Source organism: Osmerus mordax, chromosome 21 (assembly GCF_038355195.1).
Source record: "Osmerus mordax isolate fOsmMor3 chromosome 21, fOsmMor3.pri, whole genome shotgun sequence".
Lineage (NCBI taxonomy): Eukaryota > Metazoa > Chordata > Actinopteri > Osmeriformes > Osmeridae > Osmerus > Osmerus mordax.
The window spans coordinates 7,316,146-7,333,947 of record NC_090070.1 but is presented as its reverse complement, the minus strand read 5'-3'; the positions used below and the strand labels follow the sequence as shown (position 1 = coordinate 7,333,947).

Here is a 17,802-nt window from a genome sequence, read left to right as displayed (position 1 = left end):
TGCACTTTTTACCATAATTCCTTGTCACTGGCACCCCTTTCCCCCATTTTCAGTTGCATGGTATGTGAAATATAAAAACTTTTATGTAGACTCATAAGATATATGAAGCCTTTAATATGGTTGGTCCGTGTTGAAGATGTCTTTGGCATCATAGCACATGTAAACATACTGTATCCTTTGGTTGGAATATGTGAAATAGAGCAACCTGCTGAAAGAAGTAGTTTCTCCTTGACAAATTGTCTTTTCACTAATGAACTTTGACAGGGCCATGCAAAATGTGGGAGGTACTCTCTGGTATTTTCATTAAGGCTGGCTTTGTGGTTTACGATCTAACAGGACTTTCACTTAGTGTATGTGTGGACCCACTACTTATAACAGCATTACAAGACTCATAACACACACACACACACACACATTTCCCAAAAACATTATAATGACACAAGCTGTGAAATGATTTTCCGAGTGACAGAAAGACAAGGTGGCCAAGGACAGTTGAGGAATGTGTTTTTTGTACAAAAAAAATGTTGAAGGGTGACTTCCAACTGAAAAAAAGGGGGCTGGCTCCTTATTGGCAAGGACAATAGCAGGTAGGGTGGAATGTGTGTGTGAGTGTTTTGAATGGTGGGCTGTCAACAACAATGGCCCAGCCTCTTTTTGGGGGGGTTCTTCACAGGTATTTAACCAGCTGATCTGCCTTGTACCTGACACTGTAAATCATCCCTCTAGCAACAGCCTACAGCTTTGCTCCAGAGCCTCCTGTCAATCTACCTGATCCAGCAGCAGCAGCAGCAGAACCTCCCACACTTCCACCACCATCATGTCTTTCAGATCCAACGTCCCCCGAACCCTCAGCGTGTACGGGGGTGCCGGAGGCCATGGCACCCGCATCTCCTCGGCCCACGTCGGGTCCCTCTACAGCTCCACCAGTGTCGGAGGCTTCAACCTGAGCGACGGCCTGGACCTCCACGTGTCGGCCAACGAGAAGGCAACCATGCAGAACCTGAACGACCGCCTGGCCACCTACCTGGAGAAGGTGCGCACCCTGGAGAAGGAGAACGCCAAGCTGGAGAAGCAGATCAGGGAGTGGTACGAGAAGAGGACGGTGGTGTGCCACGATTACAGCTCCTACTTCGTCACCATCAACGACCTGCAGGACAAGGTAAACCCGAGAGGAAGATGGGAGGGGAGATGAAAGAGAGGGCGTGTGTCGGTAGTCTTGGTCCCCTGCCGATGTCTGTGTGTGTTTGTGCGGCGGTGATGCTTGTTCATCTGCCTCCGCGTGTGTATGTGAATGTGTGTGCGTATGTGTTTGTGTGTGCGTATGTGTTGGTGTGTGCGTATGTGTTTGTGTGTGCGTATGTGTTTGTGTGTGCGTATGTGTTTGTGTGTGTGTATGTGAATGTGTGTGTGTATGTGAATGTGTGTGCGTATGTGAGTGTGTGTGCGTATGTGTTTGTGTGTGCGTATGTGTTTGTGTGTGCGTATGTGAATGTGTGTGCGTATGTGTTTGTGTGTGCGTATGTGTTTGTGTGTGCGTATGTGTTTGTGTGTGCGTATGTGAATGTGTGTGCGTATGTGTTTGTGTGTGCGTATGTGTTTGTGTGTGCGTATGTGAATGTGTGTGCGTATGTGTTTGTGTGTGCGTATGTGTTTGTGTGTGCGTATGTGTTTGTGTGTGCGTATGTGTTTGTGCAGGAATGCAGGTGCTGTATTTGAGGGTGAAGGGATGATGAGACATAAGACTGACGAGATCGATAAGTCTGTCACCGCCAAAGCTTAAGAATGCAGGGAGCTTCATGCGTGAGAAGAAACTATGATAATGTTTGACAAGTTTTTTCCATAGCAATAATGATATGGCACATATGGGATAGGGGCTGTGCAGTACAACATTTAATTAAGTAGAGCTTGTCTGTTGTTCCCAGTACTGTAGCATGCCATAAAACACCACTCTTTCTTCAGTCTATATTGATAGCTTTTCACATCTATATGAATTATTTACATGTCAAACTGACTATAATGTCACATTCACACCATTCTCGTGGAGGGTTGTGTGGCATTGAATTAAGGTCAATTCTTACATGGGGATATCTTGGGAGGGGAAATGTGAAAGTTTGCTCTTCTGCTGTCTTCTTAAGATCCGTGTTGCATCCAAGAGCAATGCCAAGACTATCCTGGACATTGACAATGCCAAACTGGCTGCAGAGGACTTTAAAATGAAGTGAGTGTCTGGAATTTGTCTGTTTGTGTGTATCTGTGTGTGAAGATGCACAAAAGATCTTTGTGAGTGTGTATACATGTCAGTGTGTGTACAGCATGTATGTGTCCTCACACGCATGTGTTTTGCCTATTGGATCCACCCCACCTCATTTGCACACACACACACAAGTTCACAGACGTCCACATACCGTCATCCCAACCAAAGCACGACCAGTGAACTCTACTAATTGCATGACCCCTCCCAACTCTAACCTCTGACCTTCACTGCTCAGGTTTGAGAACGAGCTGGCCATGAGGATGGCGGTTGATGCCGACATTGCCGGCCTGAGGAAGGTTCTGGACGAGATGAACCTCAGCCGCTCAGACCTGGAGATGCAGTACGAGGGTCTGAAGGAGGAGATCATCATGCTCAAGAAGAACCATGAGGAGGTAGGGAACGCAAGAGCCACAGGCCCGTTACAGATACCAACCCTACTCCCTCACACAGATATGTGACAGAATATCTGATGAACTCTATCTCCATACTTACAGCAAAAATAAAACATTGTCTACGTCCAGACACAAGCTCCAGGTCCATGGGCTGTAACGTAGGGAAATCTCAGTCCCTTAGTTACCGCCAAACCCCTTTACTTTCTGGTCTTACACCCCCTAAATGAGCCCCTGCTTTCCACTCACAGAAGGAGTTTGTCATTGTGTCCATTCATCATCGACGTCAAACTGAAAAGGAAACAGAGAATGGATAAACACAAGATAATTGATTCACTTTGAGGGTTATCTATCACACAAAGACATATTTGTCTTCTCTTGGCTGCTGACATCTATCTTCTGACACTTACAGAATCTTATACAAACAGAGGACTCTCTGTCACACCTACAAAAAGTCATGATTATGTTGGTGGACCTGAATAGGGAATGAGTGTGTACATAGGTTTGTTTTCCTAACGCAAACAGTAGTAGTAGTAAAGGTTCACCACCTTTTGGAGTTATTGATTACATTCTTGGAACAAAAGACCAGTGTTCCACATTCATGCCAATGTAACATTCTGTCCACTTTACTCCACTCACATAATAGTATGAAGTAAAATGATGTCGCACTCCACATATTACCAGATTTGAACGTAAAGGATGTTCCTATAACATTTAATCAACTTCACCCAATTGTTTTATAAGGGCAGTCAACGTTTTGCACGCAAACTCAAGCACTCTTCTGGACTCCTCTGGTTTCCATTTACAGACGGATGGGGTGTTTAAACACACACCGACACCCCTGCCCCGCCACCCTTCCCTTTCCTCTTCCTTCCATTCTTCCTCCTCTCCATTAGCTCACAGAAACCCTTTCTGTGCCTCCGCACGCACCTAAAAACACACATATTACAGTTCCAGCAGATCAAATACACTAGTGCAATAAAACCCTCAGACACAGTTGTACACAAACAGCACTAAGTGCTAAGGATACAAAGCAGTAACAGGAAGTAAATGTCAATAGGGTTTGGATATTGACAGTATGACATGATTAGTGAGACAGTCACGCACTTTCCAAACTGCTTTGAATACTGCCCCGTGGCCACCATGATGTCTCTAATCGTGACGAACCTGACCTTTGACCTTTCCCAATGTAGGAGCTGGCCCTGTTGAGGGCGCATATGGGCGGCCAGGTGAACGTGTCGGTGGACGCAGCGCCCTCTATGGACCTGAACCAGACCATGACCGAGATCAGGGAACACTACGAGGCAGTGGCCGTGAAGAACCGCAAAGACCTGGATGCCTGGTACCAGAGCAAGGTTAGCAGAACCCACAGGTCCATTAAGATCCATCGTGGAGAGTCGTTTTTGTCTTAGTTGCAAGAGGAACCGAGTTGAGTTGGTTGAACTCTTTCTAAAGGACACGCACCTGCGCCTTCAAAGAGTTGACATGTCATGTGACACAAACGCACGATTATTATGATTATTTGTAGGTTTGTTGCGTTGTATGTATGTCAGTTGCATTTCCATCAGTTCGTCGTCAAATGCATCTGATATTTGCTGCGAAACCGACGAGACAGGCGATGTCCAACAATCATCATTTGCTTCGCGGAAATAAGGGTCATATCTGCTGACTAGTGTGTTTTTTCATCAGATGTGCACAGTTGAGCAGGAAGTAGTCATTCAGAACGAGGGTCTCATCAGCTGTCGCACCGAGGTGAAGGAGCTCAAGAGCACCCTCCAGAGGCTTCAGATTGAACTGCAGTCCTGCACAAGCATGGTGAGCACTCTGCGGAACACATTGTCTGACTTGACAATAACTGACACACACCTTGTGGTGAAAGGGAAAATCTGGCAAATCGGACTCAGGGAGAAAATAAAACACATTTTAGAATGTGCGGTCAGGCTGATGCACACACTCACACCACAATCCCAAGTTAAAGACATTCCTCAACAATTAAGGCTAAGAGTAGCCTTAACAACATCCGTATTTGCCCCTATGCGGTTTACACATATACACCCATGCCAACCCATTTACCTTTTCCATCTGACCATCCAATATAGAAACTATCCCTGGAGGGCACCTTATCAGAGACCCAGGCCCGCTACTCTGCCCAACTGTCAGGCCTCCAGGATGTGGTGACCAGCCTGGAAAGCCAGCTGTCCCGACTCCACGGCAACATCGCCAGCCACAGGCAGGAGTACAACGTCCTGCTGGACCTCAAGACCAGGCTGGAGATGGAGATCGCCGAGTACAGGAGGCTGCTGGACGGAGAGGACGACGTGTGAGTGCCTGGAAGAGGGGGACCGGGAGGAGGGGAACCTGCAAGGAGAGGGGGACTGGGGAGGAGGGATAGGAGAAAAGCCTGCAGGGAGAGGGGTACTGGTAGCCTGGCTCTGCCCTCCTACGTACTTCCGCTCAATTTTCATTTTGTTTCTGTACTGCGTCTGGGCTTTCGGTATATTAGTCAGATGTCTCCGTTAAACTTTTTACCGTTCCAATCAGCGAACAGAGGGAGTGGCTGAGAATGATTACGTTGACGTTGTGCGCTAGTTTGAGTTGTAGTTCCGTAATGGTGGGGGAGAAAGATGCGAGCAAAGCCATCAGAGTGGCTCTGGGCACATCCAATAGTCTAATTATTTGTTTGTAAACATTCAGGATGTGCGCAGCATGGTGGCAGAAAACCCGGGAAAAGATAGCCTTTATAACGGCTAATTACACGGATTATACCAATAGTTAGATTCAAAAAGACCAAAAAGGTTGAGTAGGACAACCTTTAAGAGAGAAAGCGATTCCCCATTGATCTGTCTCATCAGAATTTTGATTTGGGTCACGAAAGTCTTGAGATTTTACATTTAGTTATTTAGCAGATGCTCTTATCCAGAGCGACTTAAAGTAAGTACAGGGACATTCCCCCCGAAGCAAGTAGGGTGAAGTGCCTTGCCCAAGGACACAACGTCATTTTACATGGCTGGGAATCGAACTGGCAACCTTCAGATTACTAGCCCGATTCCCTAACCGCTCAGCCATCTGACTCCCATCTGAGATTTGAGTGAGAATGTCGCCCGGTAGACCACATAGTCTTAGGCGGCAGCCATGTCTTCACGTCATGTCACAAAATTCATAATTGTACAGTTTTACAGTCAATTCTAAACCACAAAAGTCAAGCAGGGCAGCTTTCAAGAGATATGGGAATTCTGCTTTTAGCAGCTAGTCCAATTATTTTTGAGATTTGTGTAAAACTGGCAATCTGAGTGAGACTGCGTCCCCGTTACACTGTTTTGACGTTAGCCTCAGTCAGACTCGGGTCGCTCACTTGCAGTGTGCACAATGTTGTATTTCACTCCATTCTACACCAAAAACGTCAGGGAGGACTGCCTGTTGTAGATACGAGTCTGCTGAAGATAGCCAGAATCTCGGATTTCTTTAATCAAGCCTGTTTCATTCATCATTTGCCTGAGAAAGCAACCTCCGTTAGCCAGGCTTTTGCCCGTTTCACTCATCAGGCTATTTAAAGGTCTGCGGGGACAAGTGACTTTTGTGCATGGACAAGTGAAACATAAATGTACTGTCCAAATGACAAATGCCTCACAAAGTTATGTCAAGCCCTGCAATCCAGTGTCCAGAGATATATAATTACCTGATCGACACTCCAAGTGTATATACCCGGGAGAAGTTCGTCTTTTGCCACCAACATGCGCAGTTGAGCCTGCTTGACGTTGTGTGACGTAGGGTGATAATTGGTCTATAGTTTTAAACTTCAACAGAGTACCCGCCTTCAAGGAAGTTAACGCTTGTCAATGGAGCGATCCCAGACTCTCTGTACAAATGAAATGTACGAAAAGTCTGGTGAGGACCAGGCCAGGGAACTGTGGGACTGGGGAGGAGGGATAGGAGAGAAGCCTGCGGGAAGAGGGGAAAGGAAGGGGGAGGTTGTAAGTTAAGTGGTGTTGTAGGAAAGGTGTGGAGGTGAAAGAAACTGAGATAAAGGACGTGACAGGCGTGTGATTAAACTGTGTTTTTCTCGTCTTTTTCTCTCCCTCGAAACGCTGTCCCCAACAGCACCAAACAAGGTAAGCATGTTTCTTGCTAAAATCAATGATTCCCTAAAGATTTTGCTAACCTGAATAATGTGTCGTCGGTCATGTTTTGTGATAATTATAAGATTGTCAATGCTATTCTAAGATGCACTTATTGTCTGTTCTTGGCTTCTTAGTGGTCACCAAGGTCATCACAGTGGTGGAGACTGTGATCGATGGGAAGGTGGTCCAGTCCTCCAAAACAGTAGACGTGGATGTGGATGAGATTGAGTAATCCAATCCTAATTTACCAACTACAAGAAATACAAATAAACTAAATGAAAACTGACTTTTGTTTCATTTGTCATTTACAAAAGCAGGGAGAGGATAAAAACCGTGTCTGTTTTGAATGAGAAACGATCATGTCTGGAGAAATGACATGCTTCTCATCTTTGTAGGGCAACAACAATGAATCCACCTCTAACTGTAACCAGTACTTTGTTAACAAAAACATTACATTTTACTTGACCAGAGGCCTGTTCCATAAAGCGAGTTTACTGAATAAACCAGACTTGTCAGTTAGTCTGACTAATTGTTTATGTCCAATGACAGGGTTTTTCCTGCATAGAGAAAATTTGGGCGCGCGCCAAAGCCGTTTTCCCGAGCGCCAATGACAAATCCGCGATGAAGAAAAGAAAAAAAGCTGTGTTCATCACGCGTGCAATGAATGTCAGCGAATATGTTCTCAATAGTATTTTTCAAGTAGGCTTCAGCCGAACCCTCGTTCTGTTGTTATCAATAGTAATCGAGTTGATAAGCGTATCTTCTTGTCTGATCCATATGTAACTGTGAGGTGCGCGAATAGACAGAGCTGCCAGTAAACTGTCGTTCCGCTGCGAGGGCCAGCCCGACGTGCACGAATACACCTGTACAAATGCAAATTAAATTTCCACTCAAAATGCTGACAAAAGTTAGATTTACGATTTCCAACGCAGCCTCCATTGGTATTCTTAAACTGGAATGATAATATATAGTGCAGTGTTTCCTCTATGGCTAAATTTCTGCCGCCACGGTATCAGAAATCAGGCTGTACAAAATTTTAGGCCGTCTATTATTAGGGTTGCCAACTTTCTCAACCCCAAATGAGGGACACTTTCTTCCAGGTGTGCACACGCACATGCGCGCGCACAAACAGCTGAAAAACAATAACGGAAATTGCAAGCTTTCATTAGCCATACCATGATAAACCTACTAATTTCAGTGTAATTTTGGCAAACCACTAATAGCTACTCACTTGGATGTATTGTTCAAAGTAATAGTCAAGGCAATTATTACAAGTTTCTCCTTTTGACACACAATAACGCTCACCTCACCAGTGGCCAGTTCACACACTGTCACCAACAAGCAACAACCGTGTCCCATAGCAACGTTGGCGTGAGTTTTGGCGCGTTTACAGTAGCCTATTATTGTCCGGTGAGGCTGTGATTGGAATACGGGACTGGAGCTGTCCCTGACGGGACAAATCGAAATCACCCATAATTCGGGAAGTCCCGGACAATTCGGGACGGTTGGCAACCCTATGTTAGATTAGTTACATAATTCAAACAAACGTAACAAGATTCACAAATGTATTTCATGATTCACAAATGTAACGGGATTCACAAATAAATGACCACATTACATTTGTTTGCAACCTGACGAACACGAGTTACAAATTGGTGAACACGAGGTAAATCGGAGAACACGAATTACAAATCGGAGAACACGAGTTACAAATCCCTGAATTTGTGTGTGTGGATTTTTGGAACTTTCTGACGCACTTAGATTCACAAATGCATTTTTTTCAAAAAGATTCTCTGCAGCCTATCAGATCGTCTCTTCAAATTTTTGCCGGACTTAGGTCGGATACGGCGGCGTCTGCTATGACTAAATGTAGGAAATGTAGAATGATCCTAACCTATATGACTTTAACATCACCTTAAGTTTTTCCCTTCTACAGTAGTGATATTTTCAAGCATTTATCCCACTCATATTGCATTCATTCATCAAGAACCACCTTTGAAACAAGCTGAACCCCCTTGAAACAAGCTATTCTAAGTAACAACGTTGTCACCGGCAGTATTAGCTAGATGGAATCGCGATTGAAACAGTACTACCATCTGCAATCTGAAAATATGGCCCCAAAAACGTTTTGCTGGAAGCAATCATTGTCAGCAACAATGCCAAATACGACCATTTGATCTTAGACTAGAGTCCTGCACGGTGGAGAAGCTGACCTCGGTAAATTGTGCTACGAGCAAAAAAAAATCCCCTTAGCAAACCTAAGGGGATTCTTTGAATGCGCTGGAAATGAGAAATGTTTCTTTTGACATCAAGTTTAGGCTGTGGCATTGAAGACAGTGACACACCACACAAGCTTGAGTTTAAATACATGATTTAATGTGAAATTACTTACTGTACATGCAAGTCTTGAATTACTAAATACATGATGCTGTTAGTGCGCAACAGTCCACATCAATGCACGTCGTATTTATGCGTGGTTGCTAACGTGTGCTGACGTTATGATTTTAGGCTTGCACTGATTCCCTTTGGCGACAAAATATACTTTTCGCCACAAAAAACTAATTTCAACTTAAACCGTGCAACGGAACGTAAATAAAAATACAAGCAACGCATTCGCTACCAAGACGAACCTTTTGACACCTACGTTCTCTATGTAGTCAAAATATTGAGGGATCCTTAGGGGTGGGAAAATAAATAATAAATAATATATATGTGAGAGAACAAAGGTTGTTCCCTTGCCGAAGGCAGACACCCAATGAAGACTTTTGGTCAAGAATATGCAAATACAGACACATCAACCAACCTTTTATGTAGTTATGCCTTTGACTACATGGCCTAGACTGTATAATAAAACTGTTACTAAATTAGGTTGGATTGCAGGATATTACATTTTACATTTTTCTACTTACACCTATGCATTCAATCGATCCGTGATTTCTTGCCATCCTTTCTCTCTTGTTTTATTTTTTGCCGCTGTATTGCCTTTTTTAGTTATTAAATGTTAGAACTGGTCGTAAAGTTCGAAGAGTGAACGCTGCTCGGTCGCGGTGAATATGGTCGCACGCTCTCTGCTTTTTGTCATTGATATGATTCACGTTCTACCTCTCCGGCTTCTTAAGAATAGGGTGTACGCGCAATTAGCTTGACTACCTAAATCTGACTGGAATTAGTAGGTGTGCGTGAGCTGAAATTGGCCTTTATGGAACTGCTTTAGCCCCGCTTGACTAATTAAACTAATTCAAGTAAGTCAAGCTTTTTTGAGCGGCTTTTATGGAACAGGCCTCTTTACCATAACTTACATGTTACTTGTTGTTCAGGGAAGGGTTATCATGTTTCATACAATTCTCCCACACCAACAACTCAATGGCTGAGCGGTTAGGGAATCAGGCTATTACTCAGAAGGTTGCCGGTTGGATTCCCACCTGTGCCTTGAGCAAGGCACTTCACTCTACTTGCCTCGGAGGGAATGTCCCTGTACTTACTGTAAGTCGCTCGAGAGCGTCTGCTAAATGTAAATGTAGTCATTAGTGAAATCCAAATCCAATCCCTGCTGACAGTAATCTTCCACACAGTGCCACATAGATCACACTAATCATGACCCGTCACTGACGCGTGCACTTTCAAAATACTATTCTCTTGGCCTCATGTTCAAACGATAAACTCCAAAATGGCAGTCAGATGTAAAGGAAAGGAGTCAAATCAGACACAGAACACAAAGATGGCATTGTCAGCACACTGACAGTATCTTTATTGCTTTCAAATGAAGAACTGTTGACAATGTCACCTCACAAGGACAGTGGGCTAGCATTCTAGTGAATTGCTGGCACACTATGGTAGAGTGCTACTTAAAGATCCTGTAAAGTCAATACCATGATTTGCTTCTCAGTACATTATATACGTGTGAAATGAGTTCTTGAAAGCATGTGCAAAGCGCTAAAACTTAGTCGCACCAAAATGTGTAGTTAGACCGTAGAACAGTTTCTCTTCCGTTTTCAGATCAGGTTTTAATAGGCGGGGCCAAAAAGTTACCTGTCTAGGTCATTTCGACCCGTCAGATCACTGACTGCTGTACTGTTATTGTAGCCTACATCAGCTATCTAGCTAGCTTCAGGATGTCTCCCTCCACCCGCAACTGCATCTTCCCTGGATGCAAAAACTTCAGCTGCGCTGCAACACTATTTAATTTCCCTATTGATGAGGAAAGGAAAAGTGGGTGGATTGATTTTGTGAAGAGCCACGCTGATGGAAAGCTTCTGATAAACTCCAACAGCCGCCTCTGCAGTGGATAAGAGAGTGCTAAATGACTAAATGCAGTGACCATTTCACGGCGGATAGTTTTAACATGGACCAGAGACAGACGGGTCTCGTGGACACACTGCTTCTCTTGCAGCGCGGAGCCGTGCATCCGAGCATCCGCCCTCCGGGCCGTTCCTCCTCAGGTCGCACAATCCACCGCCGCCAGCCGTTCATCACTCTGTTCTGTGTGCTTGTTATAATTATACTAGATAACTTTTCCAGAGGTATCTCTGCTATGAGTTAGTGCAAACCGCTAAATTGATATTAGGCTACTCGGTGTAGAATGATGGTATTTTGGTGAAATGGTATGTGTTAGAAGTAGCCTAGTTGGAGAGCTCACTGTCAGCTGTCTCTGGTGTCCATTTTTACTGTTACAGCTCAGGGGAACATTATATGCATCTGTATGTTTCACTCATTGAACAAATAAATTCTAATTTTATACTGTTTTGTTCGGCTTGACGTAGCGTCCATTATCTGAGTCGTAGGTAGGCAGCGAGGGGCGGAGCTTCAGCTCCTTCAGGCGACACGCCCCCCCCCAGTCTGGAGCAGAGAAGACTGCTGATTTTTTCATGATTTCAAAGCCTAATTTTACATACATGTCGGTGTTACTTTTTCATTCGAATTTGGATGGGTAGTTAATAACACATTCTGTGGTGTGGCGAACTTAAAACTAGTTTTCAGGTCCACTTTACAGGATGTTTAAACACACATCAAAGCAAAACTACCGTGCTACTGCTCGAGACTAAATCAGTTACCTAAGTTACATCCATCCCTTGTTTGTTCTTTCTCAACAGTCTGGCTCGCTTACCCTGAGTCCTCTCCGTCTATAACCTCCTCTGTGACCACCACCACATTGCGTGTGTTCTTAGAGGAGGTCATTGTGGAACACATGTCGCTGAAGCTGTAAGAAAGAAAGAACAAATAGCATCTTACTAAATTAGTGTATGCTTCTTATGGTTTGTTTTCAAGCTGTCATCTTCCCCTAAGACCATCTTTGGTCGACTGTTGTTTAATGAAGAAAAGAGAATCTGTGTGCTCACCTCACAAGAAGCACAGTGGGCTAGCATTCTAGTGAATTGCTGGCACACTGATAGAGTGCTACTTAAACACACATCAAAGCAAAACTACCGTGCTACTACTGGTGACTAAATTGGTTACCTAAGTTACATCCATCCCTTGTTTGTTCTTTCTCCCCAGTCTGCCTCGCTTACCCTGAGACCTCTCCGTCCAGCAGCCTCCTGTACTCGGCGATCTCCATCTCCAGCCTGGTCTTGATGTCCAGCAGCATCTTGTACTCCTGGCCCTGGCGTTCCATGTCGCTGTGCATGCTCATCAGCTGCTGCTCAAGGCTGGTGACCTGCCTCTGAAGACCTTGGAGCTGCATCGAGTACCGCCCTTCTGTGTCTGCGAGCGTGCCCTCCAGGGAGGCTTTCTATTGGTCATTCATTGGAGAAAAAGATGGATCGAGGTGAAGGATTGTGGGAAAGCAAGTCGGAACACAACTCGGGCATTGGTATACAGGGCAGCAAGCGCTGATGCTCGGCTGGGACTCACCATGCTTTGCTGGGACTGCAGCTCGATCTCCAGACTTTGCAGCATGCGGCGAATTTCTGAGATCTCCGACTTGGAAGACTGGAGGACTTCTGTGTTGGCGGCTACTTCCTTGTTCAGACTCTGTGACTGTGGGTAAACAGTGATAGGGTCAACTGTTTATCCAGTCCGCAATGGTCAGCTGAATCGATGGGCGGGATTGTAGTTAGTACCTTGCTCTGGAACCAGCTGTCCAGGTCTTGCTGGTTCTTGGCGGAGACGCCCTCGTACTGCTGGCGGATCTCAGCCATGACTCTGCTGAGGTCCTCTTGAGGCGCTGCGTCCACCTCCACTTTCACCTGGCCAGTCATCTGCGTCCTCATGGACAGTAGTTCCTACAGTGGGGGACATACGTGAGTTCTCTTCATAGAGGGTTTGTTTGTCTTGGATACAAGAACTTCATATGAGCTTGATTTATAAATGACAGAGGATATGAACTTTGTTCGGGAAACTATTGTCAATGATGGCCATCAAAAAAAAACAGTTATAGGACTAATAGGTAGGGTTCAGCCTTTTGGCATGCTCCCTTCTCCACCACTACATCCCCACCCACCTCCTCATGGTTCTTCTTCATGTAGATGAGCTCCTCCCTCAGACCCTCGATCTGCATCTCCAGGTCGGACCTGGCCTGGGCCAGCTCATCCAACATCCTCTTGAGCCCAGCAATGTCCGCCTCGACCGACTGCCGCATGGCCAGTTCATTCTCATACCTGCTGGGGTGGGGGCATAGAAGTTTATGATGGTATCTACGGATTTGGCTTTGTGCTATTTGGTGTGACACAAATTCTTTGTAAGGGGTTTGGAAGCCTACTTGGTTCTGAAGTCATCAGCTGCCAGTTTAGCGTTGTCAATGGAAAGATAGATGCCTCCGTTGTAACCGGTGGCATCCTGGATCTGTGGGAATGGAGGATAGCAACATGTTTTAAGATAAGATAACGAATGGAATTGCATAAGTCAAGGCTTTGCAGAATGCCTTTGGGATTGTTGAGCGTTGGGAATCAGCTAAACAGTGACACATTTCTTTAAAAGGGAACTCCAGGGAAAAGGAGATGAATTGCATCTTACGCAATCGCCTCAGGGATCGTCATGGATGCTGCAGTTATACTGGAACTTTCGTGAACCTTACTCAATCAGCTTTCTTTGCAACCACAGCTAGCAGTAAAGGTATTTTATGATGTCTCTCGAGGGTGAAATGGATTTGTCTCGCATTCAAAAAGGGTTGCATCTACAGTAATTCAATCCCTAGTTATGTTGTTATTTGTTTTGCCAGTTGTAGGGATCAGGTGACATACCTTGTTCTGCAGATCGGTGATGGTGACAAAGAAGGCAGAATAGTCGCGGGATTTTGGGGAGGTCTTGCTCTCCAGGAACTGGCGGATCTTCAACTCCAGCTCACCGTTGGCCTTCTCCAGGATGCGCACCTTGTCCAGGTAGGAGGCCAGACGGTCGTTCAGGTTCTGCATGGTGGCCTTGTCATTGGCTGATGTGTGGTCTGTGACACCGCTGCCACCTCCGCCTCCACCGACTCCTCCCATACCGAAGCCGAAGCCGTAACCACAAATGCCACCACCACCGCCGCCACCGGAACCGAAGGAAGAACTGGAGATGCGTGTTCCAGAGCCTCCTGCGCCTCCATAAACACTGCCGGCCCTCATGGCGGAGATGCGGCCGTAACCGCCGCTGCTGCCGCCTCCACCACCGCCGCCGCCCATGTACATACTGGAGCTGCCTGATGAGCCTCCATACCTCATGGAGCCTCCGCTGCTTCCGCCGCCGGAGGAGTAGCTGGTTTTGCTGGAGTAGGAGGTGGACATGGTCACTGCGAGTGAGAGAGAGAAAGAGAGGGAGTCTGCCTGCCTGCCCTGGATGAGGACATAGACTGCCACACCACCCAGACCTTGTTCCCTTTTATACACAGCAGGATCGAAGGGAGGGAGGCAGGCAGGGAGGAGGAGGGAGAGGTTTATGGGTGAAACATAATATAGATATGCAAATACATATCACACAGGTGAGTGAAAGTTGCTCTCATACATGTATTGACATCATAAGCACACTGATGTATCTGGGGGACAGCAGACACACCCACTGGTGTTCGCCTCAGGTTAGTCTGTCAGTCAATCATCCTAGAAATCACAATGACATGCAAAGTTATTTGAATTGTACTGTTGCCATATCCAGCTAAGTTGTTTGGCACAACAAATCTAAGTCTGTACCTGTTGATGTGACAACATGCAGCTGTGGTGTCCTGAATAGAAACGCAAAAGTATAAACGGACGTTTCGCCTGACACTATGCCAACATTTAGAGCAGACCTCTCTTTGTCTCTGGACAGTGATGTATTTTTGCGAATGCATCCAGTGTTCTGAGGACAGCAGAGACACCTTGGCTGAGGCCTTTATTTTTTGCCATTTAATGCTTGTGTTGAATTTGCTGTCAGAAGCTTAGCCCCTATGCGGTATACACACCCTTTCCCAATTTACCTTTTCTATCTGACCATCCAATATAGAAACTATCCTTGAGGGCTTATCAGAGACCCAGGCCCGCTACTCTGAGGGGGACGGGGCAGGACGTGAGGAGGGAAACTGAGATAAAGGACGTGATAGGCATGTGATTAATCTTTGTTTTTCTCTCCCTCGAAACGCCGTCCCCAACAGCACCAAACAAGGTAAGCATGTTTCTTGCCAAAATCAATGACTCTCTCCCTCAAGATTTTGCAAAGATGAATAATATTTGTTATATCGTTTCAGTCATGTTTAAGTATATTTTTGTGATAATTATAAGATTGTCAATGCTATTCTAAGATGTGCTTCTTGTCTGTTCTTGGCTTTTTAGTGGTTACACCCAGGTCATCACAGTGGTGGAGACTGTGATCGATGGAAAGATGGTCCAGTCCTCCAAGACGGTAGACGTGGATGTGGATGAGATGTGTCTTGACTTATCAACTCCAAAATAAATACGAATAAACTAAATGACTTTTGATTAATTTGTCATTTACAAAAACGGAGAGGACAAAAACTGTGTCCGTTTTGAATGATAAACGATCATGCTTCCATCAACGTTGCTAACAAAAGCCGCGCTTAAACGAAAAAGTGTCGCTTAGGTAAACGTCAACTTAGACTTAAGCCAAGCTAAGTTGACCAAGCACCTGAACCTCGCCAAAACAGAACTTCTCATCATCCCGGCCAAACCCTCCATCTCCCACAATCTCTCAATCACCCTGGGATCCACGACGGTGACTCCTTCATCCTCTACCAGGAACCTGGGGGTTACCATGGATGACAAGCTCTCCCTCACGGCACACATTGAAGATTTTTGTAAAAAAAAAAAAAAGGCTGCCTGAAATCACCTTGATAAAGGATGATTTGCCTTAAGTAATCATTTATTTATTCACATCATAAAAGTCCCAAAGGTCCAGATGGGGCTTGGACAGTGGCAGACAAGGCTGATTGAAGGGCAGGGGCAGAACAATTACAAGGGCTGCTACTGCACAACTTGGGGTCTCACCAGTGTAACAATGGGAATGGGACGACACTCCAAGTGTTGTCACTGCATCAGTTTGGGAAAGAGTGCACATTGTAGGGGAGACTGTTGGACACAGCATCTAATCGTCTTCTTTGGAAAGGGCACCATTTGGGATACTGTCATGTTGGGGCAGCATAAACGTCACTTCATAACAGCACCCTTTTCCATTGGAAGTAAGGGCAAGGAAACAGTCCAATTTAGACCATTGTAAGGTCACCTTATAGGGTACTGCATCACATTTTCTCTACTATAAAGGAACTCATTAAGACATGTTTTTAAATTTTCAGAGGGCACACTATCATTTATGTGTGAACGAAAATAGAGGCCCAGCATAGTAGAGGAGAAGAATGAGTAAGTCTGTATCCTCCCCTATCAAGGTTGTGGGCGGATGTTCTGAGGCCTTGACTGCAGCTTTGACAATGTCAGCATCACCTGATGCATTGATAACAGTGCAGTCCTTCTTCACCAGCTCCTTGGTCATAATATTTATAAGTCCTTGTTTGTTGCAAGATCTGGAAAGGATATCATCCTTTCTTCCCACAAACTCAGTCTCTGCATTGAAGTTAACGATGGGTTGAGTGTTATTACCACCTCTCTCATGCGTATTGTCTTTGATGGAAGGACCTTAGCTAAAAACGACTTGCTTTACCATAATGGCGTATGGTAAAGTCTGCATATGACTGCAATGGCACCGTAATTGTCACCCTTCCATGCCGAGCAGTGAACCAGGGAGCCACCGTCAGCCACGGGCATAATGCTCAGTTAGTGGGATGGAATCCAGGACAGTTTTATTAGATTTCTTGCTTGAGAAATCAGTGACTGCCTGCGCTAGTTGGGGCTTGTTGGCTTTACGGGAGATTTCCTTGCCTTCGAACAGGGCTGAACTCGTAGCGCATTAGCTTCTTCCAGGGAAAACTGTTCAGTTTTCGACATGATCAGGAACCCTCCTGTTGCCAGACTGCGGGAAAATAACTGTTCCCAGGGAGGAGGGGTGGGTGGTTTAGGTAGTCAAGGATGAATTTTGTTTGCGCAAAATTGTATACACTGTGCTGCCAACAAAATGTCAATGAGGCAAGCAATATCAAATGTCAGTGTTCTCTTCCATCATCGTCTGAATTGCTGAAAATTGTGAATTTAGTTTTGTTGGGGTTAGTATAATGCCACCTTTATACTCAAAAACATCTATAGAGGATGCATTACATATGTATTACCTTATTCAAATTGAAATGAGTGACCATTTTAGAGGGTTCACACACAGGCCTCTGTTCGGGCTAATTCAGAGTTTTACATTGAATGTCAAGTCTGTGTTTTAGCAAAAAAAAGGATTATGAGTCCAAAAACACGTAGCATACTGAGTAAGAGTTACATGACAGGCAAAATCATTTACATCTGTGGTTCACCCCAAACAAAGATAAAACCTTACAGTAATTTCACAAAATGATGTATTCCATAAGTATGTTATCATGTCAGTGCAATTTAGACAAGTGAAATGGATTAATAGACCCAGAAAACATGGGGTTAGACACCAAGATTATTTGGCTAGGTCAAATAATGAAGGAGGTGTTCCTATATGCAGCTGCCTATTTCTACTACTTTCTACTAAGGACAGTAGGCTGCTCTTATGTGTTCATTGC

The 17,802-nt window shown here is 45.1% G+C and overlaps 2 protein-coding genes across 2 annotated transcripts; one reads left to right on the top strand and one right to left on the bottom strand.

Moving 5' to 3' along the window:
- The first annotated feature begins 689 nt into the window (after positions 1-689).
- Positions 690-7,018, top strand: krt98 (keratin 98). The gene is made up of 8 exons (XM_067259271.1): positions 690-1,159; positions 2,136-2,218; positions 2,490-2,646; positions 3,837-3,998; positions 4,333-4,458; positions 4,743-4,963; positions 6,742-6,752; positions 6,896-7,018. Exons 1-8 carry the CDS (start codon positions 818-820, stop codon positions 6,991-6,993), a joined length of 1,200 nt encoding a protein of 399 aa, XP_067115372.1. The 5' UTR covers positions 690-817; the 3' UTR covers positions 6,994-7,018.
- Positions 7,019-12,264: 5,246 nt separating this feature from the next.
- On the bottom strand, positions 12,265-14,513 carry LOC136965210 (keratin, type I cytoskeletal 13-like). The gene is made up of 6 exons (XM_067259267.1): positions 13,940-14,513; positions 13,459-13,541; positions 13,201-13,357; positions 12,821-12,982; positions 12,612-12,737; positions 12,265-12,489 (listed from the first exon to the last, which is right to left on the bottom strand). Exons 1-6 carry the CDS (start codon positions 14,459-14,461, stop codon positions 12,265-12,267), a joined length of 1,275 nt encoding a protein of 424 aa, XP_067115368.1. The 5' UTR covers positions 14,462-14,513.
- Positions 14,514-17,802: the final 3,289 nt, after the last annotated feature.

Coding starts and splice junctions, on each gene's coding strand:
- krt98 (XM_067259271.1), top strand. CDS start 818: ATGTCTTTCAGATCCAACGTCCCCCGAACCCTCAGCGTGTACGGGGGT. Junction 2,647..3,836: donor TCAAGAAGAACCATGAGGAG/GTAGGGAACGCA, acceptor TTCCCAATGTAG/GAGCTGGCCCTGTTGAGGGC. Junction 3,999..4,332: donor ATGCCTGGTACCAGAGCAAG/GTTAGCAGAACC, acceptor TTTTTTCATCAG/ATGTGCACAGTTGAGCAGGA.
- LOC136965210 (XM_067259267.1), bottom strand. CDS start 14,461: ATGTCCACCTCCTACTCCAGCAAAACCAGCTACTCCTCCGGCGGCGGA. Junction 13,542..13,939: donor TCACCGATCTGCAGAACAAG/GTATGTCACCTG, acceptor CCATTCCCACAG/ATCCAGGATGCCACCGGTTA. Junction 12,490..12,611: donor TGCAGTCCCAGCAAAGCATG/GTGAGTCCCAGC, acceptor AATGACCAATAG/AAAGCCTCCCTGGAGGGCAC.